Here is a 15,713-nt window from a genome sequence, read left to right as displayed (position 1 = left end):
AGGAGGGGAAGACAGAGATGGGAAGAGAAAGATAGACATCTACAGACCTGCTTCACCACCTGTGAAGCGACTCCCCTGCAGGTGGGAAGCTGGGGCTTGAATCGGGGCCGGTCATTGCACTTCACTTCTTGCCACGTGCGCTTAACCCGCTGTGCTACTGCCCGACCCCCAGATGCTTCTTCTTTTTCAATCCCCAGCCCCAGAGAGTCTCATTCTGGAAGGCAGAAAAAATTTCCTCCTTCCTGATTCTATTGCAAATACCTTTCTACATTCTGCCCCTCTCACTCTGAGAATAGCACTGATGAACAAGATTCAAGCCATCTTTTCACTTGGCCACACAGCTCCCCCGGAAGTCCAGGTTATGTGCTTTAAGTGGCGTGGGATAAGAACATCAAGAGAAAAATAAAAAGTTAAAAAAAATGAGATGCATCTTGTTAAGTGTATACATTACAGTGCTCAAACACCTGGGTTTAAGTTCCTGGTCCCCACCTATAGGGAGAAAGCTTCACAAGTGGTGAGGCAGGGCTGCAGGTGTCTCTGTCTGTCTTCCTTTTTCTCCCCCTCTCATCTCAAGTTCTCTGTCACTATCCAAAGTAAAATAAAATACAAAAATATTCTGCCACAGATAGCTAGGATTGAAAAAAAGGAAAAGAAACTTACCTACACACACACACACACACACACCCACACACACCCCACACACACCCACACACACCCCACACACACCCACACACACACCCCACACACACCCACACACACCCCACACACACCCACACACACCCCACACACACCCCACACACACCCCACACACACCCCACACACACCCCACACACACCCCACACACCTCATCTCTCTTTTTTATTTTCCCAGCTCTACACTGTGTTATAGGGGACTGGACCTGGAACCTTTCAAGCATGAAAGTCTTTTTGCATAACCATTATGCTATCTCCCCTGCTCTCCCCCTTCCTTTTCTAAAGAGACATAGTACTTGATTTGGGAAAAACCTGCAGGAGATATTGATCTTGCTTTCAAGGTCTTCTCCCCACAAGCACCCCCTGCAACTTGCTCCTCTAAGGGCTGAGAAGGAGAATCTAGAAAAGGAGAGGGCTTTTTCTCACAGGTGCAGAAGGTAAGAGTCATGTGTTCATAACTGGAAATGTTTTTTAAGGAGTTCACTGTGAGGAGGCCAAGAAATATCATCCAAAGATTGGAGCCACAGAAGAGATGGCAATTTCTAGAGGAATTCATTGCAGAAGTCATAATCCCTGCAGCACCGAAATGTTACAAAGTAGACATTCCATTTTATATTATCCACATTAGCACAGTTCTTTAGGCAGCCCATGAAAGTTAGCCAGAGAGTACCATTATCTGTGGAAGGAAGGAGAAAAGATCAACAAGACTTCTTCAGAGAAACTTCTTCCCAGCCCACCCCAGCATGTGAAAACAGTGTTTTGTAGTTTAAGGTTCTGGTTTCAAATATGAAGAATTAGAAGATGTTGTAAATTGGGGGCTTCCTGAAAGAAACGGTGGTGGCCCCACTTAATAAAACATTTATTGGAATAGTGAGGAGAGGAATCCAGGGATTGCCAAAGCAGAATGTTTCTACTTAAGACTCTTCACATTGGTTTGAGAAAGGGTTCAAAGTGTCTTTGAATAAAAAGAGGGCAAGTAGAAGCCTACCATATTTAATCTCAGCCATTGAGCCAGTATCCATTGACGACATCAGCCCATCTGTTTCCATGGTTTAAAATCACCCACAAGATAAAAATGAATAGAACTGGAGGTGATTATACTAAGTGAAATAAAAAGTGGGGGCTGAGTGGCAGTATACCCAGTACAGCACACACATAACCATGCACAAGGACCCGAGTTAAAACCCTTGTCCCCACCTTCAGGGAGGGAGCTTCACAAGCACTGGAGCAGTTCTGCAGGTATCTCTTCCTGTCTCTCCCTCTCTCTCAACCTCTATCAAAACAGAATTTAAAAAAGTAGCCCTTGGAAGCAAAGGAGTTGTACGGGTACTGAATTCCCCAGTGACAACCCTGGTGGCAAATCAATTACTAAATAAGAAGTGAAAGACAACTACCAGATGGTTTCACTCATATGTGGAATATAGATAAACAAATGGACTTGCAGCAATAATAATAGACAAACTGACCTTTGATCACTATGAAAACTACAGTGGCTATTGGAAGGAAAGGTGTGGAAAGAGGGGAAATAGGTTGGGGTGTGGCAATTATAGTCCAAAAAGCATATAACATTGTGGGCCAATGTCATATATATGCTGGTCTAGGCAGAGATGAAAACAAGGAACTGCCATCTCTGGTCCAACATCCAGTTGGTCTCCACTGGTTTTATTGTGTCTTGCCTCAATTCAATCTCTTCTGGTTTCTTCAGACTTCTGGAAATGCTGGCTTCATGGCCACAACACCTTCAACCCTCAGAGGGCCATCTCCACCTGTTTTTCTTTTTTTCTTTCCTCTTCCAGGGTTATTGCTGGGCTCGGTGCCATGAATCCACCGCTCCTGGAGGCCATTTTTTTTTCCCCCTTTTGTTGCCCTTGTTGTAGCTTCGTTGTGGTTATTATTATTGCCCTTGTTGACGCAATTCGTTGTTGGATAGGACAGAGAGAAATGGAGAGAGGAGGGGAAGACAGAGACGGGGAGAGAAAGATAGACACCTGCAGACCTGCTTCACCGCCTGTGAAGCGACTCCCCTGCAGGTGGGGAGCCGGTGGCTCGAACCGGGATCCTTACGCCGGTTCCTGCGCTTTGCGCCACATGCGCTTAACCCACTGCGCCACCACCCGACCCCCCTGTTTTTCTTTATATGCTGTGATGGGAATAGGGATAATAGCCATCCCAGGGCAGAGAATACCAGCAGTAAGGAAAGGCCCTTCCTTCTCACTCTACCAAGTCAGTGTCTATCTACTCCGTCTGCCCTTCTGCCTGCCCCCAGCTTGCCACTTACTGTTGAGAATATTCCCAACTGTGCAGCTCTCATATTTTGTTGCGATGCACACTCCTCTGCCTCGGGAGCATTTCTCTCCTGGAAACTGGAGGTGGCACATCCGACACTGAATAATATCTAATTGGGGTCAGAGGGTAGAAAGATAGCAGTGAAAGCAGATTTCAGCACTGCCACAAAAGGACTCCTCTTAAATTGAAGGCAGCTCAGAGCCTTTAGGCTTGTTCAGAGATCTAATCATGCAGTGAATCACTGGCTTTATGAAACTAGGCTAAGCCTAGAAAGGGACTAGAGTTTTATGGTTTCAGGAGTTTTTGCCTGAAAAGCAAGTGGAGGTAGGGGGGAGACTGGAAAAGAAGAACAAAATCAGAACTGACCAGGTCCTCTTCATACTCACCATGAATGTGATCTTCATTAACAAGTATTTCCCGGGCTGTGCAAAGAGAAATAAAACAATTCTGCAGTTTTGTCTGAGATTTAGCCCTCCATGGAGCTGTTGCAATCTCTACACCTAGGCATCCATCTGGCATTCTTTTATTTATTTATTTATTTATTTATTTATTTATTTATTTATTTATTTTCTCTTTTGTTGCCCTTCCATCTGGCACTCTTAACCCAGGATAGATTCCCTTTTTGCCCCAAAGCCTAGTCCTCTCACTTATGACCTCTCTCTCTCTCAATGTACTTATTAATGATAAATCTAGGAGGAGAGAAACAATGAACCAGACATCACTCTGGTACATGTGCTGCTGGGGATTGAACTTGGGCCCTCATGCTTGAAAGTCTAATGCTTTATCCACTGCACCACCTCCTGGACCCTCAATTATGGCTTCTCTGCAACTCTTTCCACCTTTCCAATTTCTTCATTTCTCTAGGGCCTCAGTTTCTCTTCCATTCCAAGAGAATGTAGTACAGATCACTAGAAGAAAGATGATTTATTTTGTTTTGTTTTTCTCATTTCCAGAGTACTACTGGGGGGAAATAACATAATGGTTATACAAAAAAAGCTTTCATGCCTGAGGCTCAGAAGTCCCAGATTCAATCCCCTGCATCACCATATACCAGAGCTGAGTAGTGCTCTGGTAATAAATAAATAAATAAATAAATAAAATTAGAAACCTCCAGTGCTTCAGACATCAAGATCAGATTTTTTTTTCTGCTTTGTTTTTGCTTGCTTTATTTTCATTTTCCTTTTTTTTTTTCCTTTTTTTTATTTCTTTATTGGGGAATTAATGTTTTATATTCAACAGTAAATACAGTAGTTTGTACATGCATAACATTCAAGATCTGTTTTGTAAACTACTGTATTACTTCCCTAGCCCTGTTTACATTAATTCAGTGCCAGAAATCAAACCATGGGCTCTCATATACTACTAACCTACCTCCCTGGCCTTTTTTTTTTTTTTGTATTCCTATGAGAGAGAGAGATCAAGGGACTAGTCCACCATCCATGGAGCTCCACTTGTATCTGCTCTTGGTACCAGAGATGAACCCCAGGACCTCACACCTGAAAGGTACAGGCTGTACCTGCTGAGCTGCCAACCCACCCCATTCCCTTTGTTTGACTTTCTTAGCAGTTTGTGTGTCTTGAAATTTAGCAATGGAAAAGCATCTCTAGATTGTGAAGTTGGTACACTTGAGCGTTAGCCAGCTAGAACTTGAACAGTCAACATTTCACTTCCTCCTTTCCCCTTTTCCTCTTCTTTAAACACTTTATTCCATTTATTGGCTTTGCCAGCAGCTGCTACTCCCCACCCTGCTGGAAGAGATTGTCAACTGTTGAAATCTAGGGTCCATCTCTGAGTTCCTTTCACCTCCAGGGTCCACCCTCCCCTCAGTCAGATTCCCCCATCCACCCTTTCAGTGCCACACCCTGATCCATTTGTACTCACAAAAATGTTCATTTTTTAAAAATGACACAGATGGTCCTGTTGAGGAAAAAGAAAGGAAATGTCTGCAAACCTTGCTGTACAAACTCCACCACACAGACACTAAGAAAATCTCATTTTCTCCACAATCTATCTCTTTCCTCCAACAAGGGGAGGTCTTTGCTTTTGGTGAAGGTGCAGGAACATGCTGTATATTGTGTGGAAGGCTAGGATGCTGGCTTCTGTTACTATGGCTCTCATAGTAGCCTCTGTCATGGGAACCCTGCGCCCTAGCCCCAGCTCATGGACACAGCTACCAATTGTAAACCTGCAGACTCACCACTAAAGGAGCAGAGCAGGATGGGAAGTCCCAGCAAGAGGGATGTGTTCATGTTGGAGGGAGACAACCGTGTTAGGGCAGGAAGCAGCAAGGGTGCCTATTTATGCACCTGCCAGGTTGGGCGTCCCCAGGAATAGGGGTGGGGACACTGGACAAAGTCCTTTAAAGGTGTCCCCTGCTCCATGACACCACTGATTCTGTACTCTTTCTTTTTTCTCTTCTCTTCTTTTCTTTCTTTCTTTCTTTTTTTTTTTTTTTTTTGGCAAATTAGAAAGGAAGAGGAACTGGCTTCATTTTCTCTAAGTTCAACTACTCAGGATAAAGTATTTGGTGCTTGGGAGTCGGGTGGTGGCGCAGCGGGTTAAGTGCTCGTGGTGCAAAGCGCAAGGACTGGCATTGGGATCCCAGTTCGAGCCCCTGGCTCCCCACCTGCAGGGGAGTCACTTCACAGGCGGTGAAGCAGGTCTGCGGGTGTCTGTCTTTCTCCTTTTCTCTGTTTTACCCTCCTCTCTCCATTTCTCTCTGTCCTATCTAACAATGACAACATCAATAACAATAATAATAATAATTACAACAACAATAAAAAAGACAACAAAGGCAACAAAAGGGAAAATAAAGTAATTAATTAATTTAAAAAACTTTAAAATATTTGGTGCGATATTCTCTGGTCTTTTCGTTATGCCACGCCATGGAAGGATATGAGTTAATCAGTTAATTGCTTTTGGTGAAGGTGCAGGAACATGCTGTATGGTGTGTGGAAGGCAAAAGCCAGGATGCTGGCTTCTGTTAGTATGGCTTCCATAGTAGGATCAGTGTTTCATACACCAAAGTGTTCATCAGTACTGGGTAAATATATCAGAAAAAATAACAGGAATATAGAAAGGCCAACAGAAGACTGAGCATAGAACCTAGAAAATGCAGACCTATAGGGAATGGGAAAGACAGGTAGGAAGGTCATGTTCAGAGATAATGACAGAGGATTCTGTAGTTTCCTTTGTCAACCAAACCAAAAGCAAGAAATCCTAGAGGGTAGATAAGAGCTGAAGAGGAAACTGCTTCCCTTCCCTGACTCTCCTGGAGTGGTTTGAAATTATGTTTCCAGGAAGCAAATTAGGTTGATCCTTCCTACTTGATGTCAGGCCAGATACTAGGACTGGGGGAGACTTACTTCATCTCTGAGAGTAACTAGGTATTCATTTAAGGGGGGTAGCTGAATGTAAAATTCCCAACCCCATGGTTGAGAAAGGGGATTCTACAAACAGCCAGAATGGCCCAGGAGATGGTACAGTGGATGGTGATTTGACCCATCATGAGTTCCAGAGTTCAGTTCCCAGCATCACGATAGCATGTCCTGGTTCATTCTCTACCCCATCCCCCTCCTCCCGTCCCTCCCTCCCTCTCCCTCCCCCTCTCCTTTTCCCTATCTCTTTCTCATAAATAAATAATTAAATCTGAAGAAGACAAACAAGAACCACCAGATCTAGTATCTTACTGTGCTTTCTGTTAATGTCCTTCATTTATCCCTAATAGCTTCAGTACATTGTAATGGGAAATGCAACTTGGTCTCTGCTGCCATTGCAAGGAATTGGAGCAAGGCTCTATGCCCATGCTTAGGGCACAGATACAGTGACTGGAAGGGAGTGGTTTGCAATAGAGCACAATGTCAGCCTACATCAAGGATGGATAGAAGTCCACTCCTGATGTTGGCTGAAATAGTAAGAAACAAGCAGAATTATGTATGGAAGAGATTTTCTTCACCATATTTGAAAATTGTTACCTAATACTACAGAAGCAGACTTGCATTTCCATATCGGGAGTTGGAGAGGTATAACTAATTAACTGCTTACCTGGGGACACCTAGTAAGTTTTGAAATAATGCTAATAAAGTGGTAGTGTCTTTCTTACACACACACACACACACACACACACACACACACAATCACTTAGTTGTGTGTTCTGCTTATTTACTACCAGACCTCTCCCTTACCCCTCACATTGCCCCAAGATTTAGCATCTTCTCTTACATCTTTGCATTGCTTTCTCAGGCCTAGTGAAAGCTCCTCTCTTTTCCTTTAAGAATTCCATATTTAAGGAGCTGGGCGGTAGCACAGCGGGTTAAGTGCACATGGCACAAGATGCAAGGGCTGGTATAAGGATCCTGGTTTGAGCCCCCAGCTCCCCACCTGCAGGGGGTTGCTTCACAAGTGGTGAAGCAGGTCTGTGGGTGTCTATCTTTCTCTCCCCCCTCTCTGTCTTCCCCTCCCCTCTCAATTTCTTTCTGTCCTATCCAACAACAACAGTGAAAATGACAACAATAACAACTACAACAAGCACAACAACAAGGGCAACAAAATGGGAAAATGGGCACAATGGCCTCCAGGAGCAGTGGATTCATAGTGCAGGCACCAAGCCCCAGTGATAACCCTGGAGGCAAAAAAAAAAAAATTCCATATTAATTCTTTGGTTAATAGTATCCCACAGAAAGAAGAAGAGATTCTCTTCCTCTGCCCTATTCAGAAACTGCCTCCTCACCTAATTACACTCCTGTGGTGTTATTATACCATTTCTCCAACAGTAGAAATACTCCCTCCCAGTTTTGCTAACCCACCTTGTTTCTTTGTTTATTTTTGAACGCTATTTTTGATATATTTCTCTCAAAATATTTTGACATGCATGTCTAGTCACTGCATCCTGTGTCCACACTATTTCTGGTGGCTTTTTTTCTTTCCTCTAGATAGAAGATGAGAAACAAAGGTAGAGTGGGAGGGAGAGAGAGAGAGAGAGAGAGGGAGAGGGAGAGGGAGAGAGAGAAGAAGAGGAAGAGAAAATAGGAGAAGCACTGTAACACCACTCATGAAGTCCCTGCAGATGCACCTCCATGCTGTCCAGGGGCTCAGACTTGGGTCTTCACGCGTGATAACTGGTGTGCTCTGCCAGGTGAGCCACCTGCCAGCCCCAATACCTGACTTTCTTCTTGGTCCCCCCATTCTGCTCCTTTTCTTTTCTTTGTCCTTCTAATCCTTTTATTATTCTCTTAAGGCATCTCAGACTAATTCTGTGTCATGAATTTCAGACCTGTCTTAGAAGTGTTCAGGAATGAATCACCTTTTTTTTTTTTTTTTTTTTTGCCTCCAGGGTTATTGCTGGGGCTCGGTGCCTGCACTATGAATCCACAGCTCCTGGAAGCTATTTTTTCCTTTTGTTCTTGTTGTTTGTTTGTTGTTGTTGTTACTGTCTTTGTTGTTGGATAAACTAGGGAGAAATGGAGAGAGGAGGGGAAGACAGAGAGGGAGAAAGACACCTGCAGACCTGCTTCACCGCTTGTGAAGTGACGCCCCCTGCAGGTGGGGAGCCTGGGGATCAAACTGGGATCCTTATGCTTGTCCTTGTGCTTCACGCCATGTGTGCTTAACCCACTGTGCTACCACCCAGCCCCATGAATCCCTTTCATCTTGAAGTTCCTTTATTCATGAGGCTCCTCTCCACGTCACAGAGTCCTGGAGGTACAGTTGGCCCAGAAGAATAAGGTTGGGGTAGTGAGTGACTCAGTGGCACAATGCACATACCTCCCATGCGTGAAGTCCCCAGCGCCACATTAAAAGCTCTGAGAGTGATGAGGTAGATACTTAATTGTGTCTTCCTTTGTGTGATTCGGAGGCATTTTGATTACAAGTTAGGATTTGGGGCATACATCTCCAATATCATACAAATCAATAAAACTATTGTTTACTGAATGGGAATTAATTTTCCAATCCATTACTGTTATTTTTTAAAGGGACAGATCTACTTACAGGGACTATAACAAAATATCCCCAAAAGTCACTGGATAGAGAGGAAGAAAGAGACAGAGAGACACCTGCAACACTGCTTCACTCCTCATGAAGCTTTCCTCCCCCTGCAGGTGGGGGGACCAGAGGCTTGCATATCGTGTAACACATGCATTTAACCAGGTGCACCACTGCCTGGCCCTCATAATGACCTTCTTAAGTAGTTTAATGGGGCTGGTGATGAGTGCCAAGATTTAAGGAAAGAGAGCTAGTCAAGTCACCTCCAATGAAGAGAGTCAACGAGACAAGGAACCACAACTCCTGTTCCAATGCAGCCCCAATGATGGCATCCTTCCCATTTTTCCAGTGTCGCTAGGATGTATACTGTTTATCTTTGCATTTCTCACACGTATTTTGCGAACATCTCCATGTGCGTTTTTACTTCCCAAGGACAAAAGAAAATAAATAAATAAATAAATAAATGGAATTGGGGTAGGAGCAGCTGACAGTTTAGTATCATGCTACTTGCCAGAGCTGAAGTCTCACTAGTAAGAAATCCCAAGACTGAGGAAAGGTAGTTTTCTCTATTTTGATCACAGACAGTCCAGGAAGGTTTTTGGTTATGAGGAAATGCATAAGAGCACTTGGGTTCAGACTCACATCCTGTTGAACTTGAATTTAACTTGGAAATTGGACAGTAATGGCAATAACAAATAGCCTCAGGGAATCAGTATGTCTCTGAGTTCTACAATGATCAGATAATGCCTTGATAACCAGGACATGAAAGAACAAAATCTCCTCACACTGACCAAGGGGAGCATCCTCCACCTTTTTAGCCAGGGACATCATTCATCTTCTATATCTTTCTGCTGGCACTGAGTCTAAAGCTTGGAGGGAAAGTGACGCTTAGATTTCTCAAGTCTTTGCTGCTCTAGACGTGTGTGGATTTCTAGATTCCCTATTAAGTGTGGAAGCTCTCAGTCCCTAATTTTCTTCCTTTCCTCCTTCCTTCCTTCCTTTCTTTCTTTTTTTTTTTGCCTCCAGGGTTATTGCTGGGGCTCAGTTCCTGCATCATGAATCCACTGCTCCTGCTCCTGGAGGCCATTTTTTCCCCTTTTGTTGCCCTTGTTGTTGTAGCCTTGTTGTGGTTATTATTATTGTTGTTGATGTTGATGTCATTCGTTGTTGGATAGGACAGAGAGAAATCAAGAGAGGAGGGGAAGATAGAGAGGAGGAGAGAAAGATAGACACCTGCAGACCTGCTTCACCGCCTGTGAAGTGACTCCCTTGCAGGTGGAGAGCCGGGGGCTCGAACCGGGATCCTTACACAGTCCTTGAGCTTTGTGCCACGTGCGTTTAACCCACTGTTTTACCGCCCGCCCCATTTTCTTTTAAATAAGTTTATTTTTATTTATTAATATTTATTTATTTATTTATTTATTTATTGGTAAAGACAGACAGAGGGAAATTGATAGTGAAGGGGAACACAGAGAGGGACACAGAGGCTCAATGCTAATGCACAGGACTAGTATCATGAAGTCACCAAGTGGAGAATCCAAGTTTCTCTCTCACTCCTACTCATGGTGCAATAATGGCCAGCTGTGGGAAGAAGGCAGCTGGCCCTCCTAGGCCAAGATTATAAGAGCACCTTTAGGTTTTTTAAATTATTAAATCACTTGAATTAAATGATTCAAGTGCAGAAGGGGATGCCATATAACTCAAGACAAGAATAGACCCTGTAAGAAATGCATTCCCCAGCTCATGCCCTGAAGTATCAGGGCAGGATGGATTATATCTCTGTTCTTATGAAGGAGCAATAATGTGGGGGTCTCCCTGGGGGTTTCATGCAGCTGCAGACAGGGCGAGAGGTAGTTGTGGAGACAGTATCTCATTGCCATGTAGTCCTGATAAACCAGGAACCATTGTTCCAATAACTGCCTAGGAGTCAGCCCATGGGGTAAGGGAAACAGAACATCTTCTTCTTGGGACTTTGACATGAGGTAGTTTCTGTTTGATAAAGTCCAGATTAGCATCATCAGATAAGAGGTCTAAAATTTAGTCAGGTGAGAAAAGGAACACTCAAAGGAGGTAGCATTCTAACTTTTGGCAGCATTTGGAGGTGGGCAGAGAGGGGGTCAGGGGGTGTTGGTACACTCAGAAAACATAAACATATTCAATAAAAGAAAACAAACAGCTCTTGTAATTTCAAAGACTTAGACATAGGCCAAAATGTTCAAATCAAAGATCAGAAAGAACACACAGATGCCTCCCCATGTTTTCGAAATTCTGGAGCGTATATGCACACTTATAAAAAGGTGAGAGTCAGACTGGGGAGACAGCATGTGGCTATGCAAAAAGATTTCATGCCTGAGACACCAAAGGTCCCAGTTCAATACCCTTATACCCCCACCCCCAGCACCACAATAAACTAGATCTGAGCAGTGCACTGGAATTTAAGAGAGATTCTTTTTTTTGTAAAGATTTTGTTTATTTATTTATAAGAAAGATAGGAGAAGAGAGAAGAAGAACCAGACATCACTCTGGTATATGTGCTTCCGGATATTGAACTCAGGACCTCATGCTTGAGAGTCCAGTGCTATATCCACTGTGCCACCTCCTGGACCATGAGAGAGAGATTCTTAGAAGGTTATGAGATGCCACACTACTCACCTCATCCAAAAAAGAGTGCCTCTCCTCAATATAAGTCAAGAATGAACCTGCAAAAGGTATTCTAATAAGGATCTGACTGAGTTCACTGGAATACTCAGGTCTCCATCATGTCACAATTTATTAAATAGGATCTATGTGACTCAGCAAGCAGAGTGCATTCCTTCCATGTATGAGGCCCCAGGCTCCATCCCTGACACTATATGAGAGCACCAAAAACAAAACAAAACAAAACAGAAGGGGTGAAACTTCCCAGATAGTGGAGTGGTGTTTTGGTGTCTCTTCTTCTTCCTCCTCTCTTTCTTAAAAATTTAAAAATTGATGAAGTGGGTGGGGAAAATAGCATAATGGTTTGCTATTTTGCAAATATATAATGGTTATGCAAGATTTTCATGCAGGGGCTGGGCAGAGGCATACCCAGTTCAGTGCACATATTACCATGAGCAAAGGCATGGGTTCAAGCCACCGCTCCCCACCTGCCTGAGGGAAGTTTCATGAGCAGTGAAGCAGGTCTGCAAGTGTCTCACTGACTCTTCTTCTTTTTTTTTTTGCCTTCAGGGTTATTGCTAGAGCTCAGTGCCTGCACTATAAATACACTGCTGCTCTTGGAGGCCATTTTTCCCCCATTTTTGTTGTTGTTGGATAGGACAGAGAGAAATTGAGCGAGGAGGGGAAGATAGAGAGCGGGAGAGAAAGATATACCTGCTTCACCACCAGTGAAGTGACACCCCTGTAGGGGGAAAGTTTCACAAGTGCTGCAGGTGTCTCTCTGTCTCTCTCCCTCTCTACCACTCCCTTTCTTCTCAATTTCTGGCTATCTCTATCCAATAAATATATAAAGATAATAAAAAAATTTTAAAAAAGAAAATATACCACAGTCGCCTAGCATGTAATCAATATTCCACATGTGCTTGCAATTGTATCATCATCATCATTATTGTTCTTATTTTGCCTCCAGGGTTACCACGGGGGCTCAGTGCCTACACTATGAATCCACAGCTCCTGGAGACCATTTTCACCATTTTGCTGCCCTTGTTATTGTTGCCATTGCTGTTGTTGTTGTTGAATAGGACAGAGAGAAATCAAAGAGAGGAGGGCAAGACAGAGGGGGAGAGAGAAAGATAGACACCTGCAAACCTGTTTCACCGCCTGTGAAGCAACTCCCCTGCAGGTGGGGAGCCGGGGTCAAACCAGGATCTTGACGTTGGTCCCTGTGCTTTGTGCCATGTGTGCTTAACCTGCTGTGCTACCGCCCAGCACCCAATATTATTATTTTATGAGTTGTTTATTTATGACCCAGAGGAAGAGAGAAAGAGAACCAGAGCATCACTGTAGCATATGCAGTGCTAGGGATGGAATTCAGGGTTTCCTACTTGAGAGTTCAATGTTCTATCCATACTGCCATCTCCGTGCTTTACCCACAGTGACACCACCTGGCCTACTGTATGATTATTATTGTGCAGTGGGTCCCAGATGTAGTCAGACCCTCTACTACCAGAGTCATTCTTTGGGTAGACAGCACTGTGTTTCCTGCTACGAAATTCCTGGAATGTTGACATCTTCACTAAATTAGAATACCCTCTAGAGGATCCTGTGTCAAAAACACCTTTGTATAAAGTTGTTTTTTCAAATTTATTTCTTAGCAGTTATAAAACTTTAGGTCAATAATTTTGATTTCTGGGGCCTAGAGGAAGGCCAGAAGAACTAGACAAGGAAAAAAAGATGTGAGGTAAGCCTGATGTCTCTCTCTCTCTCTCAGATCCACTGAGGGCTGTTGTATTGGACACACTCCTTGAATCCTGAGTATAAAAAACCTCATCTGGGACTTCTGAAAAGTATCCCATCCCATTGAGTCATTTCTCCTTTGTCATATGACTTCCACTCATCCCATCTACTCTGCTTCCCAGTGGGTGAGTTATTTTTAAATAGCATGAGACAGGAGAAGTTTAGGCTTGGTGTTAGATTAGGTTGTGGTAATAAATATTATTTTCGAGGGGCTGAGCAGTAGTGCAGTGGGTTAAGCGCACATGGCACAAAGCACAAGGAAGGACCAGCATAAGGATCCCTGTTCACGCCCCCAGCTCCCCACCTGCAGGGGGTCGCTTCGTAAGTGGTGAAGAAGGTCTGTAGGTGTCTATCTTTCTCTTCCCCTCCTCTCTCAATTTCTCTCTGTCCTATCTAACAACAACTATAACAAGAATAACAATAACAACTACAACAAGGGCAACAAATGGGTAAAATGGCCTCCAGGAGCAGTGGATTCATAGTGCAGGCACTGAGCACCAACAATAATTCTGGAGAAAAAAAAGATTAATATATATAAATATATATATTATATATAATATAATAAAAAATATATATTTTTGAAGCTCCATCTTCATCTCTCTGTCCAGAAGTCTCTGTGTGAGTTTCCAATTTTTGTTTAAGTTTTTATTTATAAAATGGAAACACTGACAAGACCATAGGATAAAGGGGTACAATCCCACACAGTTCCCGCCACCAGAACTCCATATCCCATTCCATCCCCCTGATAGCTTCCCTATTCTTTAACCCTCTGAGAGTAAGGACCCAGGATCATTATGGAATGCAGAAGGTTGAAGGTCTGGATTCTGTAATTGCTTCCCCACTGAACATGGGCATTGACAGATCGATCCATACTCCCAGCCTGTCTCTCTCTTTCCCTAGTGAGGCAGGGATCTGGGGAGGTGGGGCTCCAGGACACACTTGTGGGGTCCTCTGCCCTGGGAAGTCCAGTTGGCATTATGGTAGCATCTGGAACCTGTTGGCTAAAAGGAGTTAAGAGTTTCTGATTTTGGGAGTTGGGCTGTAGTGCAGCGGGTTAAGCGCAGGTGGCGCAAAGCAGAAGGACCGGCATAAAGATCCCGGTTCGAACCCCAGCTCCCCACCTGCAGGGGAGTAGCTTCACAGGCGGTGAAGCAGGTCTGCAGATGTCTGTCTTTCTCTCCTCCTCTCTGTCTTCCCCTCCTCTCTCCATTTCTCTCTGTCCTATACAACAATAATAACTACAACAATAAAACAACAAGGGCAACAAAAGGGAATAAATAAAATAAATATTTTTTTAAAAAAAGAGTTTCCAATTTCTTTTAAATATTTATTTATTGTATTATAATGAGAAAGATACAGAGAGTGAGACCATAGCACTGCTCAGCTCTGGTTTATTGTGGTGCTGGGAACTGAACCTAGGATCTGATAGCCTCAGTCATGAAAGTCTTTTGTATAGCCATTATGCTGTCTCCCCAGCCCCAGACTTTCCAATTGTATATTAAATTTTGGAGACTAAGCCCAGGAGGTGGGGCAATTGGTAAAAGGTTAGACTCTTAGGCATGAAATCTTGAGTTTGATCCCTAGTGTTGCATGCACCAGAATGATACTCTGGTTCTCAAAATTAATCTTCTTTAAAAAATAAACACTAGGGAGGTCGGGTGGTAGCAGCAACGGGCTAAGTGCACATGGCGCGAAGCCAAGAACCAGCTTAAGGATACTAGGTTGCTTCACAAGCAATGAGGCAGGTCTGCAGGTGTCTTTCTCTCCCCCTCTCTGTATTCCCCTCCTCTCTCGATTTCTCTCTGTCCTATCCAGCAACAACAGCAGCAATAACAATAATAATAACAAGGGCAACAATGGTCTCCAGGAGCAGTGAATTTGTAATACAGGCATAGAGCTCCAGCGATAACCCTGGAGGTAAAATAAATAAGTAAGTAAATAAATAAATACTAGGAGACAACATGAAAAGTTGAATAAATAGAGCAAGGTCTATGACTCCTATCTCGTGTTCTCTCAGCTCTCTTGCCTTCCCTGGGATGAAGTTGTCACTCTTCTCTGTCTTCCACTCAGAATAGGGTCACCGTTTTGCCATGCAGCTTCCTTGGCTGGAGTCCTGTCTCAGCTGTGGGATGGGAAGAGGAAGCAGATCGCCCACTCTACCAGAGGCAGGGACTGTCAACACTAATAAACAAACGGCACCTTTTCCAAACGGAGAACAGAGAGGGACCCACAGCTGCAGCTCATCCCTCGGCCTGCCTAGCACAGCACGGTTACTGAGTCCTTGGGGCTCGATTGCCTACCTCGCTGTCCTCTCCCCAT

General features: G+C 43.8%; 2 protein-coding genes across 2 annotated transcripts in view; one reads left to right on the top strand and one right to left on the bottom strand.

The window, feature by feature from the left end:
* The window catches only part of LOC103128938 (prostate and testis expressed protein 2), a 71,436-nt gene that overhangs the window by 53,795 nt on the left and 1,928 nt on the right, over positions 1 to 15,713 (top strand). The window contains exon 5 of the mRNA XM_060179883.1: positions 13,369 to 13,519. The gene's annotated coding sequence lies outside the window, so the exon portion shown is untranslated. The remainder of the gene's footprint in view (positions 1 to 13,368; positions 13,520 to 15,713) is intronic.
* PATE1 (prostate and testis expressed 1) lies at positions 1,149 to 15,713 on the bottom strand. The gene is made up of 5 exons (XM_060179882.1): positions 15,695 to 15,713; positions 13,009 to 13,200; positions 3,365 to 3,400; positions 2,971 to 3,087; positions 1,149 to 1,368 (listed from the first exon to the last, which is right to left on the bottom strand). Exons 1-5 carry the CDS (start codon positions 15,711 to 15,713, stop codon positions 1,235 to 1,237), a joined length of 498 nt encoding a protein of 165 aa, XP_060035865.1. The 3' UTR covers positions 1,149 to 1,234.

The sequence above is a fragment of the Erinaceus europaeus genome, chromosome 20, assembly GCF_950295315.1.
Source record: "Erinaceus europaeus chromosome 20, mEriEur2.1, whole genome shotgun sequence".
NCBI lineage: Eukaryota > Metazoa > Chordata > Mammalia > Eulipotyphla > Erinaceidae > Erinaceus > Erinaceus europaeus.
Note: the sequence above shows the minus strand (reverse complement) of the source record. Positions and strands in the feature narration are given on the sequence as shown.